General features: G+C 35.6%; 1 protein-coding gene across 1 annotated transcript in view; it reads left to right on the forward strand.

Moving 5' to 3' along the window:
• The window catches only part of LOC128656363 (probable cation-transporting ATPase 13A4), a 299,696-nt gene extending 276,388 nt beyond the window's left edge, over window positions 1-23,308 (forward strand). The window contains exons 26-28 of the mRNA XM_053710226.1: window positions 16,973-17,061; window positions 20,473-20,553; window positions 22,763-23,308. Of these exons, the coding sequence (XP_053566201.1) occupies window positions 16,973-17,061; window positions 20,473-20,553; window positions 22,763-22,969 (377 nt within the window). The 3' untranslated portion in view covers window positions 22,970-23,308. The remainder of the gene's footprint in view (window positions 1-16,972; window positions 17,062-20,472; window positions 20,554-22,762) is intronic.
• Window positions 23,309-24,543: the final 1,235 nt, after the last annotated feature.

Raw genomic sequence — 24,543 nt, forward strand, 5'->3', positions numbered from 1 at the left:
CAAAGTCAATCAAGTATACAGTCTATATCTAATAATGGACTGCACTCGCTGGATTTGGTTTAAGAAACCTTCAAATCTTTATTATGGGAACGTTTCGGGGTTCGCAGACCCCTTCCTCAGACCAGTGAACAAAGTGTGCAATATATAGCACTAGCCCCACCCATCACAAACATCAAAATTGCGCCAAAAATCCATCACCATGGTAACACATAAACAAGGCCTAATGACCATACCACCAGAAAACACAATCAAAAATAAAAAATAAAACAAACTGCATATGCAAGTATATTGCATACTGTTGATATACATATCAACAGATTTATGTATATATATCTTTCTATATATGTGTACAGATGTATTTATGTATTTGTATGTGTATATATGTATTTACAGATATATACAACTATAAACACATAAATACATATGTATACACACACACATATATATATATATATTTATATATATATATATAAATATAAATATATATATATATATCCTCCGTGTGTGTCTGCACTCCCAATGCTGTGTAGTCATCAACCAGGGTGCAAAGTCAATCAAGTATACTGATCGCCGTTCTTAGCTGCTACAGCAGCCCACGGCTAAAAAAATTTTTGCTAAGAGGTGACATTTTCACCTCTTAGCCAATAGCCGTGCGGTAAATGCGGCTCCCATGGGTGCCAAGTCAGATTTACCGCACAGCTGTTGTCCCCTTTATTTGTTTCAATAGTCAATCCTAGCATTTGTACACCACTAGGATTGATTTTCACTTTAACTGCAAAGGGTTCCAATGCATAAACATCAAAGCATCTAGTGGGAGCTATCGAATACCACTGTGTGCGAGATAATGGGAGGCAGGTAGATTTAAGATAGGGCGAACCTGGAGCAAAAAAGCTTTACTGCTCAAATCATAAAAAATAAAAAATTACCAAATTAACATTAAACTATTAATAAATAAATAATATCAATAGCCAGCCTGGACCAATGTTAGATAAGCCCTAGCAGGCCAAGTAGAAAAATAGTGGGGTAGTTAAGTACTGCCATAATGGGTCCTACATGCTCATAAGAGCCACTAGGGTGTAATTTATGTGAGTGTTAAATCATTAACTATAGATACTAATGCGGGGTAACTATATTTAGAATCGGCATCATAGTAACTGTCTAACGAATGATATACAATAGTTCAATGGTCTAGTACCCTTACAGATCCTACCAAATGTAACATGTATAGAACATACTTGTGCCCGAGAAGGTCACTAGTACAGTAGGATCTCAATACGGATATCATTGACCCCCTGTATACATATGGCAATCAAGTTCAGTTAAAGATACACAATCAAAAGAGGGCACACTATAGGTAGACATATCAGCTGAGCCAAAAATGCAGAAAATATAAAAAAAACAGAAAATATCAAAAAAATATATCAAGGCAATATCAAGATGCTCAAAGCACAGCACCTGCGGGTCACCATATCAAAGGTACGGTAAAAGTGCACCCTAACCAGCATATATAATACACTAAGTACTGTCAATACGAATACATTGTTGTACACAAGGGCATATATAACTGTGATAAGTCAAGGCTTCAGAGGAAACAGTGCCAATCATTAGACATGTTTAATCCTCTGGGGTAGATGGTATCTAGTCTATGGATCCATCTAGCCTCCATCTGCAAGAGTGTCCTGCCCCGGTCAACCCCACGCCTGAGGGGGGGGACGTGGTCAATTAAAATGAAGCGTAAATCTGTTACCTTGTGGCCTGCTTGCAAGAAATGTCTTGCCACCAGTTGGTCCGAGGTCCCTTTGTCAATAGCAGTTCGTATCGCTGAGCGATGGTTTGCCATTCTTAAGCGTGCGTTGTCTGTTGTTTTGCCAACATAAAAACATCCACAACAACAGCTCAGTAGGTATACGACATGGCTTGTAGTACAGGTGATGAAGTGATTTATAGTGAATTTCTGGTTAGTATGGGGGTGTCTGAATACTTTGCATGGGATCATACCGCTGCAAGTTGTGCAGCCCTTGCATCTGTAACAACCCATTTTGTTAGTTTTAAGCCATTTCTTGGTGTAACTATGTTGAGGATCTGTTTGCATAAGTATGTCCCTCAGACTTCTACCCCGTCTATAGCCCATGATTGGTGGATCCATATGTCCAAAGGGTAGTGTCCGGTCTGTGCCCAGAATCTCCCACCTGTTACGAATTGAATCTGCCAATGGTTTCTTTCCTCTGTCAAAAGTGGTTGTAAAGACCATCCTTGGGGTCTCTTTCCTAGTGATTGCTAGAGTGTCTAGTGCCATGTTTGTTTCAATTTCATCTCTCACCTTCTTAATAAGGTTATCCTTATATCCCCTTTGTTGGAATTTCTCAGCCATCTGGTCCAGTTGGAGATCTCTATTTGTGGTCTCCGTGTTGTTTCGTACAACCCGTATCAGCTGTGATTTAATTATTGCCTTTCGAGTATGTGGGGGGTGATTGCTTGTGGCTTTCAGCAATGAGTTTCTGTCAGTAGGTTTAGAAAAAAGGGTCGTGAATAACCTATCAAGTTTCTTATAAATCCGTAAATCCAGGAAATCGATCTTCTCTGGATCATATTTCAACTCAAATTTGATTGGGTTTGGTAGTGCATTGAGTTTGGTTACCCATTCAGTAAGGAGTCCCACTGGTCCATGCCACACAAAGAAGACATCATCAATGTACCTTCTATAATGTCTTATCATTCCATGATTGAACACATCCATGATGTCTCTTTCAAATTGCTGCATGTAAAGGTTTGCATAAGACGGTGCCATATTAGATCCCATGGCAGTCCCTGTCAGTTGCTGGTAGAAAGTATTTTCAAAGCGAAAATAGTTCAATTTTAGACATTTCTCAAGAATATTTAGGATAAAAGTTGTGGGTGGTCCTATGTATGGGTACTGGTCCAATGCTGCTGCAATTGCATTTATTCCCCCGGCATGAGGGATCACCGTGTACAAACTCCTCACATCCATAGTTACCAGGATATCATCCTGGGTGATACCCTCCACAGTGTTAAGTATCTTAATAAGTTCACCTGAGTCTTTGATGTAGGAGTCCATGGATCTAACGATAGGTTGTAGAAATACATCAACATATTGAGCCAATGGTTGTAGCAGAGAGCCCCTTGCAGAGACTATCGGTCTTCCAGGTGGGTTTATTTGGTCCTTGTGTATTTTTGGCAGGGTATAGAGTATCGGATGGATGGGATGTGTAGTGCAGAGGAAGTGAAACTCGTCCTGATCGCTCCACTTAAGTTGTAGTGCTTCTGCCAGTGTTGTATCAATCTCCATTTTGAATTCTTCAGTAGGGTTCCAGGTGAGTTTCTTGTATGTCACTCCATCATTGAGTTGTCTCAGTATTTCTGTCCGGTACTGCGTATAATTCATAATGACAATGGCCCCTCCCTTGTCAGCCGGGCGTATGACAATGTCAGGGTCAGAGGAGAGTGTCTTTATTGCCAATCTCTCTGTCTTGGTTAAGTTTGGTCGATGAAATTCACTGTTACATTGTCCTGAATCATTGGTAATTAGCCTTGTAAAAGTTTTGATACTAGTTCCACAGGTGTTAGGTTAAAATTTGCTTTTGGCTCTGAACCTCTTGCGCTCTGTGTCCGCATTTAGATCCTTAAAATGTTCTTTTAGTTTTAAATTCCTCTGGAATTTTTGTATATCTAGGTACGTATCAAAGTCACTGTGTTTAAATGTGGGGATGAAGGTAAGGCCTTTGTTGAGAAGGCTATTCTCATCTGCCGTCAATGTCCTGTCACTAATGTTGATGACAATGTCCAGTTTCTCTACCTGGGTGGTAGGGGTGGTCTACTAATCTGTTTTGCAATGTTTATTTGTTATGGCTTATGTGTATATTCCCTTAAGATTGATTCCTGCAACTGGACACAGGGAGGTGAATACGGTTTTACACAGTGCAACTGATAGATAGATTCCTCTTCTTGCATGATGTTTACTTTTATTATGTGATTAGTGTGTTTTCCATCATTGCTTGTCTAAATATACTTTAACCTACTTAGACTGGATCAGTAACTGATTACAGTTATACTTTTGCAACTACTTAATATCTACTACTCAATATTTGTATATATTAGTGTTCAGCTATGAGGTAATGCAAGATACTTGCATATGCAGTTTGTTTTATTTTTTATTTTTTATTGTGTTTTCTGGTGGTATGGTCATTAGGCCTTGTTTATGTGTTACCATGGTGATGGATTTTTGGTGCAATTTTGATGTTTGTGATGGGTGGGGCTAGTGCTATATATTGCACACTTTGTTCACTTGCACTGTTATCTGGTCTGAGGAAGGGGTCTGCGAACCCCGAAACGTTACCATAATAAAGATTTGAAGGTTTCTTAAACCAAATCCAGCGAGTGCAGTCCCTTATTGGATATATATATATATATATATATATATATGCATTGGAACCCTTTGCAGTTAAAGTGAAAATCAATCCTAGTGGTGTACAAATGCTAGGATTGACTATTGAAACAAATAAAGGGGACAACAGCTGTGTGGTAAATCTGACTTGGCACCCATGGGAGCCGCATTTACCGCACGGCTATTGGCTAACAGGTGAAAATGTCACCTCTTAGCAAAAAATTTTTTAGCCGTGGGCTGCTGTAGCAGCTAAGAACGGCGATCAGTCAAAACAAATAAAGGTGCTTTTTACATGAAGTATCTTATACTTCATGAATGAAAGTCCCCTTTATTTGTTTCAATAGTCAATCCTAGCGTTTGTACAATGCTAGGATTGACTTTCACTTTAAGTAGAAGAAAACATGAAAAAATCATATCTATACAATATTCATATTTAATAAAGTTTTATACTGTGTATTTACTTTAAATATTTCACATTCCAATGTTCTGCACAAAGCAGAATATGTTCTACATATTTTTGAATAGATATTCCTATATATATCTGTATTATTATTATTATCAGTTATTTGTAGAATGTCAGCAGATTCCGCAGCACTGTAAAAAGCCAAGTTATGCAAGATAACATTTATAGGGATCAAGTGGGTAGAGGGCCCTGTTGTAGTCAGCTCTTATGAAGATGATCTGCAAACAGCTGGGCTCATAGGATAATATGCTAAGGGTTTCAAGGGGTAACAAAGGATGAGAGGAACTGGTGTTAGGAAAGGTTAGTGTAGGTTGTATGCATCCCTGAACAGTAGAGTCTTTAGGAAGTGCTTGAAACATTCTGTATATATCTATATATATCTATATATAAAAAAAAACATCAGATACATGTAGAAAACAAAATTTATGCTTACCTGATAAATTTATTTATTTCTTGACACGGTGAGTCCACGGATCATCATCAATTACTGTTGGGAATATCACTCCTGGCCAGCAGGAGGAGACAAAGATCACCACAGCAAGGCTGTTAAATATCACTCCCCTACCCACAATTCCCCAGTCATTCGACCAGAGGGAAAGGAGAGAAAGGAAGTAACACAAGGTGCAGAGGTGCCTGAGGTGTATATATAAAATAAACTGTCTGAATACAGGGCAGGCCGTGGACTCACCGTGTCAAGAAAGAAATATATTTATCAGGTAAGCATAAATTCTGTTTTCTTTCTAATGACACGGTGAGTCCACGGATCATCATCAATTACTGTTGGAAACCAATACCCAAGCCAGAGAACACAGATGATAAGGGAGGGACAAGACAGGAACCTAAACAGAAGGCACCACTGCTTGAAGACCCTTTCTCCCAAAAGAAGCCTCAGCCGAGGCAAAAGTATTGAATTTATAGAAATTGGAAAAAGTGTGCAAAGATGACCAAGTTGCAGCCTTGCAAATCTGTTCCACAGAAGCTTAATTTTCGAAGGCCCAGAAAGAAGAAACAGCCCTTGTGGAATGAGCTGTGATTTTCTCAGGAGGTTGCTGTCCAGCAGTCTCATATGGCAAGCGAATAACGCTCTTCAGCCAAAGGGAAAGTGAAGTAGCCGTAGCTTTCTGACCCTTCGTTTCCCAGAAAAGCAAACAAACAATGCAGAAGACTGACGAAAGTCCTTAGTTGCCTGCAAATAAAATTTTAGAGCCCGTACAACATCCAGATTATGTAACAAGCATTCTTTGTGAGAAGAAGGATTAGGACACAAAGAAGATACAACAATTTCTTGATTAATATTCTTGACCGAAACAACCTTGGGCAGGAAACCACCAAACTTAGTACGCAGAACCACCTTATCATAGTGAAATATAAGATAAGAGGAATCACACTTTAAAGCAGAGAGTTCAGAAACTCTCCGAGCAGAGGAAATAGCAACAAGAAATAAAACTTTCCAAGAAAACATCTTAATATCTAAAGAATGCATGGGCTAAAACGGAGCCTGTTGTAAAAGAACAAGAGCAAAGTTAAGACTCCATGGAGGAGTAACTGGTTTAAAAACAGGCTGAATTCTAACCAAGACCTGACAAAACGATTGCACATCTGGCACATCCACCAAGCACTTATGTAACAAAATAGACAATGTCGTAATCTGACCCTTTAGAGTACTTGCCGACAAACCCTACTCCAGACCATCCTGGAGAGAGGACAAAATCCTCGGAATCCTTACTCTACTCCAAGAGTATCCTTTGGATTCACACCAATATAAATATTTACGCCAGATCTTATGGGAAATCCTGCGAGTCACAGGTTCACAAGCCTGAATCAAGGTCTCAATAACCGACTCTGAAAATCCACGAATAGATAAAACTAAGCGTTCAATCTCCAAGCAGCCAGCTTCAGAGAAACGAGATTTGGATGAAGGAAGGGACCCTAAAGTAGAAGGTCCTTCCTCAGAGGCAGTCTCCAAGGTGGAAAGGATGACATATCCACTAGGTCTGCATACCAAATCCTGCGAGGCCACACCAGGGCTATGAAAATTACAGACATCCTCTCCTGCTTGATTTGAGCAATGACTCTTGGAAGGAGAGCGAATGGAGGAAGTTTGGCATTCTGATGAGAAGCCATGAGATCCATCTCTGGCTGCCCCCACATGAAGGTCAAGCTGGAAAACACATCCGAATGAAGTTCCCACTCCCTGGGATGAAAAGTCTGTCTGCTCAGAAAATCCGCTTCCCAATTGTCCACTCCTGGGATAAAAAAAGACAGCAGTTGTGGGTCTCCACCCACTGAATAATTTGGGCCACCTCTGTCATGGCCAAGGAACTCCGAGTTCCCCCCTGGTGGTTGATGTAGGCCACCAAGGATATTTATTCCGACTGGAATATGATAAACCGGGCTAAGGCTGAGGCCTGGCCAGAAGAGCATTGAAGATTGCTCTCAGATCCAAGATATTTATGGGCAGGACTGACTCCTCCTGGGTCCATAAGCCCTAAGCCTTCAATGAGCACCATACTGCTCCCCAACCTAGAAGGCTGGCATTTGTGGTCACAATCACCCAGGAGGGTCTGCAGAAGCAAGTACCCTGGGAGAGATGATCCTGAGAGAGCCACCATGAAAGAGAGTCTATCGATGCCTGATCTAGATCTACATGTGAAGACAGGTTGGTATAGTCCCGTTCCATTGTCTGAGCATTTATAACTGCAGAGGTCTGAGATGGAGCCAAGCAAATGGAATGATGTCCATGGAAGCCACCATCAGACCGATTACCTCCATACATTGAGCCACTGGCAGCCATGGAGAGGACTGAAGGGCAAAACAAGAGTCGAAAATCTTTCTTTTTCTGACCTCCATCAGAAAAATCTTCATTAACATGGAGTCTATTATGGTCCCCAGAAATACGACCCTTGTAGCTGGAACCAGAGAACATTTTTTCCGATTCACCTTCCATCCATGGGATTGAAGAAAAGACAACAAGATCTCTGTATGAGATTCTGCTTGTTGAAAAGATGGTGCCTGAACTAGAATGTTGTCCAGATAAGGTGCCACTACAATGCCCCGAGGATGAAGCACAGCTAAAAGAGCCACCAGAACCTTTGAAAAAATTCAGGGAGCTGTGGCAAGGCCTAATGGAAGGGCCACAAACTGGAAATGATTGTCCAAAAATGTGAATCTCAGAAACATGTGATGGTCCCTGTGAATGGAAACACGAAGGTATGCATCCTTTAAGTCTATGGTTGTCATGAACTGACCCTCTTGTACCAAGGGAAGAATGGAGCATACAGTCTCCATCTTGAAGGATGGCACTCTGAGAAACTTGTTTAAACATTTTAGATCTAGGATTGGTCAAAAAATGTCCCTCCTTTTTGGGAACTGCGAACAGATTCAAGTAAAATCCCAGACCCCTTTCCTGAAAGGGAACTGGAACTATTACCCCCTAGTGTGGTAAGGTCCTTGACACAATGTAAGAACTCCCCTTTTTTTTTTGGTCTACAGATAATCTGGAGAGGAGAAACCTGCCTCTGGGAGGAAAAGATTTGAAGTCTATTTTGTATCCCTGGGAGACAATGTCCACTGCCCAGGGATCCGGTACATCTCTTATCCAAGCCTGGGAAAAAAGAGAGAGTCTGCCCCCTACAAGATCTGCTCCCAGATCGGGGACCAACCCTTCATGCTGACTTGGAATCAGCTGAAGGCTTTTTAGATTGCTTTCCCTTATTCCAGGACTTGTTGGGCTTCCAGGAAGGCTTTGCTTGATCTTGCTTAGAGGAATGGGAGGAAGACTTGCCTTTAAAGTTACAAAATGAATGAAAATTACTCTGACATCCCTTCTGCTTATTCTTTTTATCTTGAGGAAGAAAAGAAGCTTTCCCAGTAATATTTGAAATAATTTCCGCCAAACCAGGTCCAAACAAGGTCTTGTAAGGAATAGCCATGAGCTTAGATTTAGATGAAACACCTGCATACCAGGACTTCAACCACAAGGCCCTGCGAGCTAGGACCACAAAACCAGAAATTTTGGCTCTCAGTTTAATAACTTGTAAGGAAGCATCTGTAATGAAGGAAATGGCTAACTTGAGAGCCTTAATCCTGTCCTGGATCTCATCAAAAGGGGTATACGTCTGAAGAGATTCAGGCAATGCATCAAACCAGTAATCCACAGCACTGGTAACAGTGGTGATAGACATCACAGGTTGCCATTGTAGACCCTGGTGGACATACATCTTTTTTATTAAAGCCTCCAATTTTTTATCCATTGGATCTTTAAAAGAACAACTATCCTCTATAGGAATAGTAGTCCTCTTGGTTAAAGTGGAGATCGCTCCTTCTACCTTAGGAACCATCTGCCATGACTCCTCAATAGAATCCGCTATAGGAAACATCTTCTTAAAAAATAGGAGATGGAGAAAAGAGAATACCAGGTCTTTCCCATTCAATAATTTCTGCAGCACGTTCAGGAACCGGAAAAACCTCCACCGCGGAGGGAACATCAAAGTATTTGTTCAATTTACTAGACTTTTTAGGATTGACTACGATAGTTGTGTCGGAGCCGTCCAAAGTAGCCAAAACCTCCTTAAGTAATAAGCGAAGGTGTTCTAGCTTAAATCTGAAGGATACCACTTCAGCATCAGAAGAAGGAAGTACACTGTCTGAGTCTGAGATTTCCCCCTCAGATGCTACCGACATGTCTTCTTCCTCAGGCTTATGGGAAGGGACACTCTGGATAGCCAGAACTTTTTCAGAAACCTTACTAACTGTTTCCTTAAATTTACTTTTATGCCTTCCCTGCAACATGGGGAAAGCTGACAAGGCCTCAGATACCAAAATGAATACCTGGGAAGCAATGTCTTGTAGAGAAAACCCTACAGGATTGCAATAGGAAACACAGGGCACTGTATGTGGAGACTGAAAGAGTTGGGACGCTTGAGTAGAAAGCTGTGACATATCTGCAACAGGAGACACCTGAACAGCATTTGCCTGGGATAATGGTGGTTCATGGTCAAATATTTTATCTCTATAACTTGAAGTTCTCTCAATGCATGAAGAACAAAAAGGAACTGGGGGTTCCATCTGAGCATCAAAACATAACTGACAAGCAGCAGCTTCGCCTGGGATAATGGTTTGAAAAGCCTCTTGATTCATCTTATGTAATAAATAAGGATAAAGTGTAAAAAATATTTTTTTGAAAATAATAAATAAATTTGTACTGTGTCTTTAAATAGAAATGTGTGTTAGCACAACAAACCAAATAGACCTCAGGCTACCTATACCTGTTCTGCAGCTCACAGAGTGACTTCCCTCATAGAAGAAACAATACCCTTTTCAAATACAGAGCGGTTACAGAGCCCGAAAAAAACTGCTTACAACAGTAATCTCTATTACCAAAAGTTTAAGTATAAAAACTACTATAACACACTGAGCCACCATAAATCACCTCACAATCTCAATGCCCAAACTGCCTAAAAGAAACCCCAAACATGAAGGTTTAATACAGTCCCATATTAAATAAGATAGCTTTTAGCTCTAACAAGTGCCAGCAATCTCCTTGCAAAAGAAAATTAAAATGAAACTTACCTGAAAGTGCTGTCCGGCAGCAGGACAGCTTACCTGGTTTGAGAGGGTGCAGCACCTCACATGGACCTGTGAATAGAGAAAAACTGAGTAAACCTACTCAGGTTTTCTAGTTAGGGCAGCAGATTCCTCACGCAGTGAAGATTGTACCTTACAAGTTCTCAAGTGCTCAAAAGCCACCACTGCCCTACTGAAGAGACTGATGTGGACTAGGCTAGACCCCAGAAAGTAACAGAGTAAGCTTACTCTGATAAAAAAAAAAAAAATCTTGATTGAAGAAAACTTCTCATCAGACACCTATACTTTACCTCCTCCTTGCACTACAGGCAAAGAGAATGATTGTGGGTAGGGGAGTGATATTTAACAGCTCTTTGCCTCATCATGCTGGCCAGGAGTGATAATCCCAACAGTAATTGATGATGATCCGTGGACTCACTGTATCATTAGAAAGAAATATGTATTTATAAATAAACAGAACATTTCTGCAATGTGAAGAACATTGGAATGTGAAGTATTAATATTTTTAGGTTGGGTTAGTGTACTTGAGAATATGCAATCGAGTTTACATGCAAGGAATGCTTTAACGCATTTGCGGTATTCTAACTTTGGCTTTTTGCGCGCTTCGGTTCAGAGCGTTAAAGAAAACTTTTTACTTTCAACTTGTAATGCAAGCGCTACCTGATGCGTGCAAAAAGCTTACTTCTAGTGGAGTTAACATATGAGAGGGAGCATTCAATTCATCTCCAATTGTAATCTAGCCCTGAATCAGGTGAGCTAATGACATGAGGCATATATGTGCAGCCACCAATCAGCAGCTAGCTTCCAGTAGTGCATTGCTGCTCCTAAGCCTATCTAGGTATGCTTTTCAACAATGGATACCAAGAGAATGAAGCAAATTAGATTACATAAGTAAATTGGAAAGTTGTTTAAAATGACATGCATTATCTAAATAATGAAAGTTTAATTTTTACTGTCCCTTTTAAACTAGATTTTTAAAATTCTGTTTAACATATTTTAATTCTGCAAAAGAGAGCAAAAGTAAAGGGAGTTATACAAAGAAACAAAAGTCATATAAACCCCACAGAGAAAACATAGATTTTATAAATATCAATCTGAACGTGAATAAACAAATTGTGAGACTAGTGCATAAAAGGGTTATAGAATTATAGTACTTCACTCAAAACAGTAAACACATCTTCCAAAACATTAAACACAAATCGTATTAAACAAGGATGAACAGGCTTTTTGATGCATGTGAATGGACTTGAATTTGAAAACCTATGCAAATTGCTTAGACCTCAAGGGCAGATGGGTCAGCTTATCTCATATTGTCTAGCATAGGTTGCTGAATCATGAAAGAACTTGTTTACAACAATGGCACTTAAAGCTTTTAAAACCCAGCGTTGGACCTGAACTCAAGTCTAATATGGCATAACCAGTAGTATACTTTCTGAAATCTGAAGCACAATGTGGACAGTTATAAACAGATCTACTTCAACTTAGACAAAAAAAAAAAAAAATATCATGTTTTAAGGAGCTAGGACCATACTGAGCTGAGATATTGAGGTTTTCTTAAACATCTGTATAACTAAATTGTGTGGTTAAACCAAGTAAAATAAAAATAAAAACTAGTGATTTTGTAAAACCAATACATAGAGGTAATAACAAAATAAAAAATTAGGAAAATTAAAAATGGTCAACCAAGCAACTTTACAATTATTGGATCGTTGGAGATGGACTGACCCAGGTAGGAAAGTTATTGTTATTATTTGTTTAAATGTGTTGCTATCCTTACTACATTACATATTATATTGCCTTTACTCGTGCATTTTGTGCCCTTTTTATAGCAACATTTTAAGCTTGACATGCTTTAAGAATATTAAGGAGATGATAATTTTTTTAAACGTATGTTAAAACTGGATCTGGATGTTTGCACTTTATATTTAAGAGATTTTGTTTATTGAAAATGTTATCAGTAATTAGTGTAAAGAAATTTAAATGCTAATCCTTGTCTTTTTGGGTTCTCACATTGATTACTATACATGTGTTTAACAAGGTAAGATAAAATAATACACAACCCCTGTGGTGGTTTACTATATATGTGACTTGGCTTTTCTAGTTTTCACCTTGTTTTTTTTTTTTAATACTTTATTCAAAAGAAAAAAAAAAGAATAATTTACAATTTTGCAGTTAATCATTATATACCAAATACAAAATCTTCCATATATGAACAATTCCATTGATGGTAAACGATATCTAGCAAGAAAAAGAAGGTATAAATTTAAAAAAAAGTTCAATATATGTATCTATTATCTGTCTTATTATCCCTCCATACTAAACGTAAACAAATCTTGGCCATGAATATTATGGAGTTGATTACGCTCTAATAAGTTCATGAATAGTTTCCATTTTCCTTTAAAACCAATCCTATTGCCTGTTATATTATGATATAAATCATCCCTCTCTAAAATCAATTGAAAGGTCATGTCAAGTTTTAACTGCTTAATATTAGGTACTTTATTTTGTATCCATAACTTGAAAATATTCTTTCTAGCTATAATTATTGTTGCAATAATTAGGTTATTAATGTTCCTTCCATAATCTAATTTATCTAAAAAAATAATATTCAAATAATTGAACTCTAGCTTAATGTTTAGAGTTCTTGAAAGGAAATATGAAACTTTAGACCAAAAATAATATATATTTGGACAGGCCCATATATAATTTATAAAGTCTGGATTAGATAATGAACATTTAGGACAATGATTTTTAATATCATCTCTCCATTTAGATACCTTCCTGGGTAGTATGTAATCAATGTTTATAATTCTGAATTTAGATTCTCTTTGGTCAGCCAATATAGTGTTCTTTCCCACTAACTTTAAGCTAGTGCTTATTGTTTGTTTAGACATTTCTAGTTTACAGTTCCTATTCCATTTTTCGATAAGATTATCTAATTCCCTATTAAATGTTTTATATGCAATTATTTTATATATCTTTGATATCTTGAATTTCTTTTTCTCAGTGAGTTTACATAGCTCTTGAAAGGGAGAAATATTCCGTATATCAGGATGTTTTCTAATAATGGATTCAATATAATACACAACCTGATAGTAATTAAACTCTTGCGAGGGGGGAATATTATATGATAAGGCAATTTCCTCAAATGATTATATTTTTCTGGATTTACTCTCCAAAAATTGATGAATATATTTCAAGCCTTTATTATTCCATATATTAAATGGATGTTGATATCCTACCGGAAATTTTGGATTTTTCAAGAGTGGTAGAAAACCTGAAAACATGTGGTTGTTATCAGAGTCTTTTTTTCCTTTTAACCAAGCCTTAAAGATGTCCTGCACTAGAATGCCCAATTTTAGATTTTGTGGTAGAGCTTTAGGTTTATTATGTATAATATGACTTAAACTGATGTTTCCTATCTTCTCCTGATCTAATTAATAGGTGTTATTTTCTTTTTTTATCTAATAACCAATCTAGGCTAAGTTTCATGAGTATAGCTGTATTGTAGTAGTCCAAATTTGGGAGAGCTAATTCCCCATTTATGTATGGTAGATATAGTTGTTTTTTTTAAACTAACTCTAGCTTTCTTTTTATTCCATAAGAAAGATCAAATTGCTTTTTTTAATTTGGAATAATTCTAATCTGTTTATTTTAAATGGTAGCATCTGCAAGATGTATATTATACTTGGAAGTATAATCATTTTTATAAGATGGATCTATCCATGTAAGGAAAGTGGCAGGTTCTGCCAAGCTTTTAATTTGTCTTTTATTTTTACAATAGCTGGTTTCAGATTATAAACGTTATCATTTTTTTGGTCAATCTTAATACCTAAATATTCCATAGGTTGAGAAATCCTGAAAGGGTAAAACAAGATCTTTTGATAGTCAAATCATTTGTGATTTTGTGAGGTTAATCTTATAGCCAGATAAATGGCTATATTGATCTTATGCCTTAAACATATTATCAAGATGTAATTTTGGGTCAGAAATGAATAATAATACATTGTCTGCATATGGTATCAATTTTAATCTACATCTTCCAAACTCAATCCCTGTATTAAGTTGATTTAAGTTGGCTAACAGAGGTTCCAAAGAAGTATTAAATAACAGGGGGGATAGGGGACATCCCTGTTGAGTACCCCATTATAACTGTATTGACTCTGTATATTGACCATTAATTTGCACAAGTGCTATAGAAGCTGTATATATATATATTGTTTATACATTTTAGAAAAAATCCTTTAAATCCAAACTTCTCTAATGAGGTAAAAAGATGTGACCATTCAACTCTGTCGAAGGCCTTCTCAGCATCAAGAGTCAATTAAGAAGGCCTCCAGCATGTTCCTCTCCTTTCCTTCCATCCTCATACTTTTCTAAAGCATATAAAAAAATTCTTAAATTTGTAACTGGGGATCTGCCCGATACGAACCCTGTTTGGTCCGCTGTGATTGTCTTTTATTATTATTTTTAATCTATTTGATAATATTTCATTAAAATGTTATAGTCCACATTAATTAATGAAATTAGCCTATAAGACTGTGGTAGAGATATGTCTTTATTAGGGTTTGGAATTACAATTATATTAGCTTGTTTAAAGTTTTGAGAAGGCAGAACCCCATTTATATAGTATTCCTGAAAAAGTTGGAATAAAGTAGGGACTGTTTTGTTTGTTAATATTTTATAAAATTCAACCGGAAGCCCATCTGGTCCAGTTGCTTTACCTAGCTTCAATGAGTTAATTGTGTCTTTTATCTCTTCTGAATTTATATATTTATTTAAAATTTCTAATTTAGCATATGTTATTTTAGGAAGCTTAATTTTTGGCCAAAAATCATTAAGATTATTTATCCATTGTTTTGTGATAAATATAAATTTTGTAAAAAATCTGCAAATACTTTGGCTATTTTATTATATTGTTTATTATATTGTTTATGAAATTTCTAGATCTCTGTTTTCTAATTAAAGAGGCTAAAAGCTTCCCTGATCTGTTTCCCCATCGGAAGAATTTAGCCTCTAATTGCCTTCGTTTTTCTCTTGTTTTCCCTTCCAGAAATCCATCCCTCTGTTGTTTTGCTAAAAAAAAAATGTTTATTTTTTATGTTTGGTTTATTTTTAAAATTACTAAATGTTAATGCCACATTTTTGAGAGTTCTAATTCTCGTTTCCTTTGTTCTTTTCTATGTTTTTCTACATATGTTATAATATTCAATTTTATAGTTGCTTTTGCAGCTTCCCAATATATTTGATTGTTATTTAGATATACACTATTATTTAGATGATATTCTTCGCATTTATCTTGTAAATATTGTTTACATTTGCTTGAATTGTTAAGATAGGAGGGATAGTAGAATCTACTAATATTGAAGTAGAATCTACTAATATTGAAATTATTACATTGAAAATCTATTTTCATAGATATTGAAGCATGATCTGAAAATGTAAACTCCATTATTTACTCTAATTAATAACTCTGTTCATATTAAAATTATGTCTATCCTTGACATGGCATTATTGTTTCTAGAGATCCATGTAAAATCAATCTCATCAGGGTTTTTCACCCGCCAAACATCTATTACATTAAGGGTCTTATGTAAAGCTGTAAATATTGCTTTTTAATATTTAATTCTGGTAGATATTTTTTCCTTTTTTTTTGTTTGTTTTTTATATTTTGTGGATCCCTTTTCCTATCCAATAAAGGGTTTGGGGTTATGTTATAATCACCCATTATAATTAGTTGATCATCATATATCTTAATAACTTATTTTTCAGTTTTTTCCAGAAAGCTTGATTTTCTTCATTGGGACCATATATATTACACAGTAACTATTTCCTTCCCAATTTGAACTTTAACTATAATGTATCTACCTTGGTTATCTTGTATGTGATGAATTATTCTATGTTGTAAATTTTTACGAAATAATATTGTGACACCTCTTGAATTGCTTTGATAAGATGAGAATTTTTTTTTATTTAACTCAGCTAGTTTTTAGTTGTATGTGTTCTTTAGGTGGTAAGTGTGTCTCTTGTAAACAATCTATATCTACTCTGTGTTTTTATAAATAGTGTAAAACATTTTTCATTTTAAATGGGGAGTGAATACCTCCCACATTCCAAGTGAGAATATTAACTATTGATTATAAATAAAATATTATACCACACTTCAAATACTTTCTTGGTTATTTTTACCATAAGAATTAGTGATTTATAATGTATAATTCTTGTAAAAACCTGTAAGATTTTCTTATTGAGGATCCAGTTTAGTTTGAAATAAAACCAAAACCCCTCAAGAATAAGTATCATAGTGAAAAAAAAAACAATCAAATAATAAAAAAGTAGGCAAAAATACTAAATTGTGCTTAAATACATATCTCTTATAGAAGAGAAAAAAGTGAAAAAAGAAAATAGCTAAAAAGGGAAAAGAAAAAAACAAATGCAGAATCGCCTTGTTTGCTATACCATAGTGCAGTATATATAGTGTTTTACCCAGATTCAAATATGAGACAAATGTTTTTTTTCAGACTTGCTTTGCTGTGCAATAATTCTACAACTGGCATCTTATTTGTTTATCATTTTTGCTGACATTGAGGACCTCTACATTACTTTGGAGGTATGTGTGAATGTATGTATATAACTTGCACATCGCTGTCCATAAACACACTATGCATTACAGTATTATGCCACTGCTCATACTTACATTTCAAAATTATACACTACTATCAAATGTATTGGAATACAATAGAAATAGATCACGCAAGCAGTCTATAGGCAAATGCCCAATGGATCACACAAATTAAGTTGGCATTTTTATTTAAATAATTACTTAATTTTTGTGTTTGTATTGTAGTAGTTTATGAGTAACTGAGTTGTATTTGCATGTCATGAAATAATACTGGCTCCTTCTGGCTGTTTGTAAGACTACCTGGTAAAGACCATCTAACCTCTAGAACAATAGAAAAGGGGTACCTGTATAATATAGATGTCATTGCTATTTCTAAGCTTTAATAGATTTTCTGACCCAGCCACTACAGATTACCCACTACCTAATAATTCACAATAAGCCAATGTAATAAAACCTAAAAGGCACCATCTGCTCCCCAAAAACTAACCCATTACCTTATAGGTACCCTAACTACAATATAGTTTATATCCCCCCAATTTAACTGTACTGGGCACTATTGTAACTATTAACCCTTAATAATTATGACCCTCACACAAAATACCTTAACCACCTATAATTCTCCCAATCACTGTTACCTGCAACAGATGTCCCTTTTTTGCCCCATCTGCCCATAATGGCTCTTAACTCATAATTGTCATTTCCTTAGCACCAAAAGACTCCCCATTGCAAACCCACCTTGCACCTAAAGGAACCTTCAACTATGATATTAATTGCACTGGCACATAATAGCCTCACACAACACTACTCAGTGCAAGACCACCTCATCAAAAAAGCCTGTACATTAAAAGACCTAACAATCACTTCTAGCATTTAATAATTGTAACAACAATCTTAACACACTATTACCTTAATACTTTTTCCAGAGATGTACATTCTCCACTAAAGAAGGATATTGCAGGAGAACTTTAAACAAAATGTTGCCTTCATGACTAGGTTTTATATGGAACCAAACAAGGTCACAACAGTGTGTTTCAAAGTGCTTGTGCATACATTATAAAATGTGACTGTGAGTTCCCCTATAAAACCCAGTCACGAATGCATAATCTTATTTGAAAGTCTCCTAGGCAGATACAATGTTGCAATTGAGTGGGTTCACACTTTACTGTTTTAGTTCTTTTAAAATCCATTAAAAAAGGTATTATAAGTCCTTTCAATATTCGCCATCTTGTCTTAAGAACGCATCAAAATGTAATTTTTTTTAACATTTATAGATTCTAAAACATATATAATTATAATAAAATATATCGATTAAAAAAAGGGTGCCAGTCTGCCCATCATGCCAACAAACAAATGGTTTAGCAGTAGTGAGGATGCAATTGGATTGCAATAGGTCCCTATGGAACTCACAATTGTGCAATCTCATTTTAAAATGCATTTTTGAAAGCGCAAGTACTGTTAGTGACAAACACAACAGAGCGAGAGTGACTATAAATCAAAAATTTAAATTAAAAACATTTTTAGTTGGTGTCTTGATGTGGGTTTTCTTGCAGACCCCCTTAGCTGTATAGGATATCACATACTCAACACATTTACTTTTAAATTTGTGTGTATATGGACCTATATATATATGTAAATACGTGCCCTGTCAACTGTATACAGCCTCTACAATAGAAATAAAGAGATCTTTAATGAATCGATACTATGGGGCCGATTTAACAAGCTGTCAATTGGCCCCATGCAGCTGTTTCCGCACAAGCCTTCACGCTGCCAGAAACAGCAGTTTAGAAGCAGCAGAACTCGTAATCTGAGGCTGCGAACATCAATCCGCCCGATCGTATACTATCGGTTTGATTGACAACCCTGCTCTATGTCTCCTGGGGCTATTTCAGAGTGCTTTGCACATGTGCAAGATAATAATCCGTGAAATCGATGTAAAGATGTTCAAAATGCCCTTTTGAGGACTTACAAAGGGCCTTGAGGCATTGGATATAAAAAGTTAAAACTGGCCTTGAAAAGATACTGAAAGCTGACTCAAAAATGAATTGTGGTTACCTAGAACCCCATAGTAATATTAGGGCTTTTAGCAACAATCTGAAAACATATTTGTAGGTGCAGGAGGGAAACAGCCAAAAATGCAATATTGAGATAAAAAAGAACAGCAATGAACGATAGGGCCTTGGGTTCCTGTCTCATGAGATCTAATTATCTGCAGACCAAAGACTGGAGTGTCTTACAGGCCCTTGTGGATTCATTTGTGGCCAGGGTAGAGGTCTTGCACATTTATTCCTGTAAGCCTGGGGTCTGAAAACAGCATTTGTTAGAAACACAATATCATAAACAGATTCCTCTTGGCAATGAGTGCTCTCTTGTCCTTTAGGTTGCAGTGGTGCTTAGTAAAGCCACTGGCAATCTCTATAAACTATTAAAGTGATAGGTCAAATTTATAATGTGCGTGAATTCTTTCATTTTTAAATAGAGGTATTTTTGCAATAATCTTCTATTAGCAAAAATGCTTCTAGTAAAAGTTATCTTGCTAATTCAGTGGCATACGCAAATATGCTGCGAGAGCCTCATGCTACAGCACTTAAACACCACGCATTTTTAAAGAGTCAGCGGTAGCTTGTGTCACACAAATTGAGCTTTTACTGATGCAATAAACATGACTGCCAGCTCTCTGTGTTGGTATGGCGTTTGAATCTTGATGCTCTAGTAGTCACATGTAGCATATAATATATATATATATATATATATATATATATATATATATATATATATATATATATATATATATATATATATATCAGCTTGTTAACCCGTGTCGGGTTAGCGCTCATGTGAAAACTTTTTACTTTTAACTATTAACATCTGTTAAAAGCCACAGTTTACTAGCATATATGAGAAGGGTATGAGAAGTGTATGTTTTATATAGCAAAAAACACTTCCAGTTTTCCATAACCAATTATATTTATGTTAGTCTGTAAATGGAGAATATGTTTACAGTAAAACAATAAACATGTTTAACACAAACGCAAGGTGGTGAGCAATTCAAACAATATTTTGTGTTTGAGGCATTTGGCACCAGATGTAGCAAGTACAAATGTTAAAAAATGCAATCAACATTGTGAGTTGTGGAGGGATTTGAATACTGGTTTTATAAAATAAAATATTTTAGCAAGAAGTAAAAATAAATAGCCCCAAATACAAGAAATAATAAGCTCATATTATGATTAATATTAGTATTAGTAGTAATATTGTTTTGTTTGTTAATCACTGCCAAATTCCATAGTGCTATCATAACCAAATCCTTGCTACTAGTCATAGTCATTACTGATGTTTTGAAGCAAATGTTTTGTTTTTCTCATAATAACATTTTATATATTTTTTTCCTTTGGGTCTCAGCTTGTTTGTACACCATATTATTGGAGAATTTACATCATCATTATGGTCCTTATTACGTTCATTATTTCTTACGCTGCAGAGGTAATTCTGTTTAAACTTTGGGAACCTGACTATATAAATTTATACATCTAGCTTAGGATACAGGTGGGATAATCAAACAAAGAGAAGGCTGAGCTACAGTGGTTACATTACCCATTTATGATTTAACCCTTATTATATTAAATCTCTCTTTGGAAAGCTAAGTAATTTCAGTTGTTTACTTTATTTTAATATAGCTTTGAATTCCAGAATATCATTAGTGTCTTCAACTTACAATATTACAAATTATTTCCCTAAAATATGACCAGAGGGGACAACCTATTTATTATAAAAAATGGAAATAATAAAAAGTAAATTTCCTAAAAAAACATGAAAATAATTCATCATGCTAATTTCACAATATGCAGTCTAAAAACAACTATAAACTATAAAGGAAAATGACCTATTAAGCACGTGCTTTGCTATCATAGAAGCAAAAGATTGTTCTTTGTGCAGCGTGAATGAATCAGGTTAATAATATAGTATGGGGTAAAATGTGTTACCTTATTTGAGCATTTAGTTACTTTTCTAAGTAGGATATTTATCTTATATTCCCATGATAACATATGAGTTTTGACCGGCTACATGCCACATTCCCAGGAGTCTTTAAAACTCATCCTCTTGCCCATATATGCTACTCTGACTACTAACTTCAGTTTAGTGTCTACTAGCCTGAGGAGTTTGTTGCATGGAAGACTTTCAGCAGCAAAGGTCACGATCATTCTCCTAATTTATTCATTGGGTTTTGTACATTTTGTATCCTTCTGTAACTTGGAGGTTTATGGATGCAGAGCTTTACTTAGAGCTAACAAAGCTCTGGGAGATGTGAATAGAGACCTGCTGGTGGTGGATTTATTTCTGTTTCCCTTTACTTTTTGTGAAGCCACTCTGTAAATACTGAGTAAGTAGCCTATCTATGGACTTCCCTCTTTAATTTAAATATGTGACATGCTCTTGTGTAACAAGTAAGCCCCCATTTTCTTATCCACAGGTGGACAAAGATTGAGGCATTTATGATTGCACAAGCAAATGTTTGTGCAGCTTGACTCCTGCTATCACATAGCCAGCTGTACAAGATTAGGGCTTGTCAACCACCCTGGAAAAATTAGAATGAGAAGCAGGGATCTTATGTTCTTAGTGCACAGTATTGGCATATTGTATGCACAGTAAAGCCATACAAAATAACCAGATAACAGGTTTTCTAATGGAGTTAGACCATATTGTATTTCTACTACACCTTTAAGGGACAATAAATTCAAACTTAAACATTCATTATTCAAATACAGCATATCATTCTTAACAACTGTTCAATGTACTTATATTATCAAAATTTGCTTCATGCTCTTTTCATCTTTTGTTGAAATATAGACACAGTAGCAGCAATGCACTACTGGGAGCTACCTGAACAAGTCTGGTGAGCCAATGGAAAGAGTCATATATGTGCTGCTACCATTAAGAAATTAGCTCCCAGTAGTGCATTGCTGCCCCTAAGTCTATCTGGGTAACATAAAGGATACAAAGAGAAAGACACAAATTTGTTGTTTTGAAAGTTGCTTAACATTGCATGCTTTATGTGAATCATGAACTTTTAATTTTGGCTTTACTGACCCTTTAAATATTTGAAAACTATTAAGAATTTCAAAATGACTGATTACCTTGTATGGCCTCTATTCTGAGTCCAGAAAGGATCCAAAAGCTAATAAAGTTTTAGCCTATAATAAATCAAGATCCATACTACAAATGTATCAAACAATTTATAGGTAGTGGCCCATTTTTATAGAACTGCAGCTTTATCAAGAGCATAGTATTATAAAGTCACTGTTTAACAGATATGAAGATATCCACTTGACCTTCCTTTTTGTGTGATGACTTTTATATTCCCTGAGTATATTTATTAGGGCAATTTTCTTTCTTCATCTAATTTAAATTTTCAAATATTTTCTACCTTGGCTATAACTGAGTTGGCAGAAAAATAAGGGTATATATGGAAAGAAGAGGTCCCAAATACTTCTAGGAAGTCCCCACCCACTCCAAATAGCATCAAGCAGTATACTTGCCGGTCAAACTTTATATGTTATCAAATCAGGCAGGAATGCATTGGTTTATTGGTCAGTTTACATCTTGTTGTCAAGCAGAACTAAACTGAAGCACATTGCAAAAATGTATTCATGACTAGCCATTTATTTTCACTAATTAATGTTTTCATCTTCAGGAAGGATTCACTGAAAACAGAAAACTCTGGTTATGGATAAAAAAGAAATGTAACCATCAATCAAAAAGCCAATATAGGAAGTTGCAAAAGGCATTAGAGAATGATCCAGATTGGCCACCACAGAACAGAACAGACTATGCCAGCTATTATAATTCTGTATTGGACTGCAAACATTTAAGTAAAAATAGCAAATCCAGCTCAATATAACCAAATTAAAAATAGCTGCATCAGAAATAGACTTCTCATATGAAATGAATAAATTGATTATTTAAATAAAAAAGATGCAATAGAAAATTATTTTTAAATTACTTTAAAATTGTAACTAAATTGTCCCACAAAAACACATTTTATGGAAAAATTTAAATTTGTATTGAAATTATGCAGGAAAAAAAACTATATAAAGGGACACTAGAGTCAAAATTAAACTTTCATGATTCAGATTAAACATTACAATTATTTCAGTCTTTATATATTTCTGAGATACCAGCTCCTACTGTGCATGTGCAAGAGTTCACAGTGTATACATATATAACTGTGATTGGCTGATGGCTGTCACATGATACAAAGCAGACAAATTGAAGTAAATTTTTAAATTTGTCAGAAAAATTACTGCTTATTAACAATTCAAAGTGTTATTGATTTGCTTATTTCTTATGCACTTTTTGATTATGCAATTCTACTGTATTTAATGGTCCTTTAATTAACACAGTATAAGTTGTAATACAGTTATACAGCACGTGCAAAAATTGCTGTGACATGCATACTTTAAGGTACTAAAATTCAAGTGAAGTTGCCCATCTTTGCTAGTGAGCTAAACAGGGGAATTCAACTATGTTTAGCACCTCGGCCATGTTTTCCTGGAAAGGTATGAGTGTCACATGGTGCAGGGAGAAACATGAACAGTGTAGTCCAGCAGCACAATGCATGTTCCTCCATGCACACCCTGCACCATGTGTAACTCATAACTGCCAAAGAAACATGGCTTAGGTGGTAATCCTATGTGCAACAGGTATAGCTAAACGATCTCTGCCAAGTCTATTGTATCTCAATTTGGAATAAAGGTTGTTTGCTAACATCATGTGACCATGTACAATTTCCACAATACAAAACAATTTACAAACCCAAATTAAACAGGTACAGATACTATCTGGCTTGTATGACAGGTGGGGAAAAGTATTATCAAAGATTGCAATCTTTAAGACAGTTAGACCTAATATCTGACCCATTAAAATGCTAAAACAGCATTAAATCTCATTTAAACAACTACTTTCAACTAAACAATTTGTTATCAGTGTTAACTCAACTGTATATAATATACTATATGAACTTATCATTGCTATTGGACCTGATGTTCTGTAATGGCTTAGATATTTTTTTTCTATATAAACTAATTAACCTTTGTGTTAGCTTTCTTCTTACATGATTGTATTAAACATTCTGCTATAATTCTCAGATTGTTGTAATATGTTTGGTGTCTCTTATTATTTTGGTATTTCTTATAAGGAAGTAGAACATAACTGTAAGATATGAAAAATACAAGTATTTATAACAAATGCAATCAGTTGGGGTGCTACTGTAAGAAATTATGGTGCATAACTTGTAGTAATAATCAGTGTTATTTGAAAAAAATAAAAAAATTATTATAGTAAAACACTTAGAGCATCACAACTAAATGATTTTCATATAGTTAAAGCACGGATGGGTTTATCCACTTTTGCAATTAATTTATGAAGGGAAATTAGTAGTGCTAGGATATATAGAAGACTCAAGCTCATCTCAGT

Source organism: Bombina bombina, chromosome 4 (assembly GCF_027579735.1).
Source record: "Bombina bombina isolate aBomBom1 chromosome 4, aBomBom1.pri, whole genome shotgun sequence".
In the NCBI taxonomy this organism is placed as follows: Eukaryota; Metazoa; Chordata; class Amphibia; order Anura; family Bombinatoridae; genus Bombina; species Bombina bombina.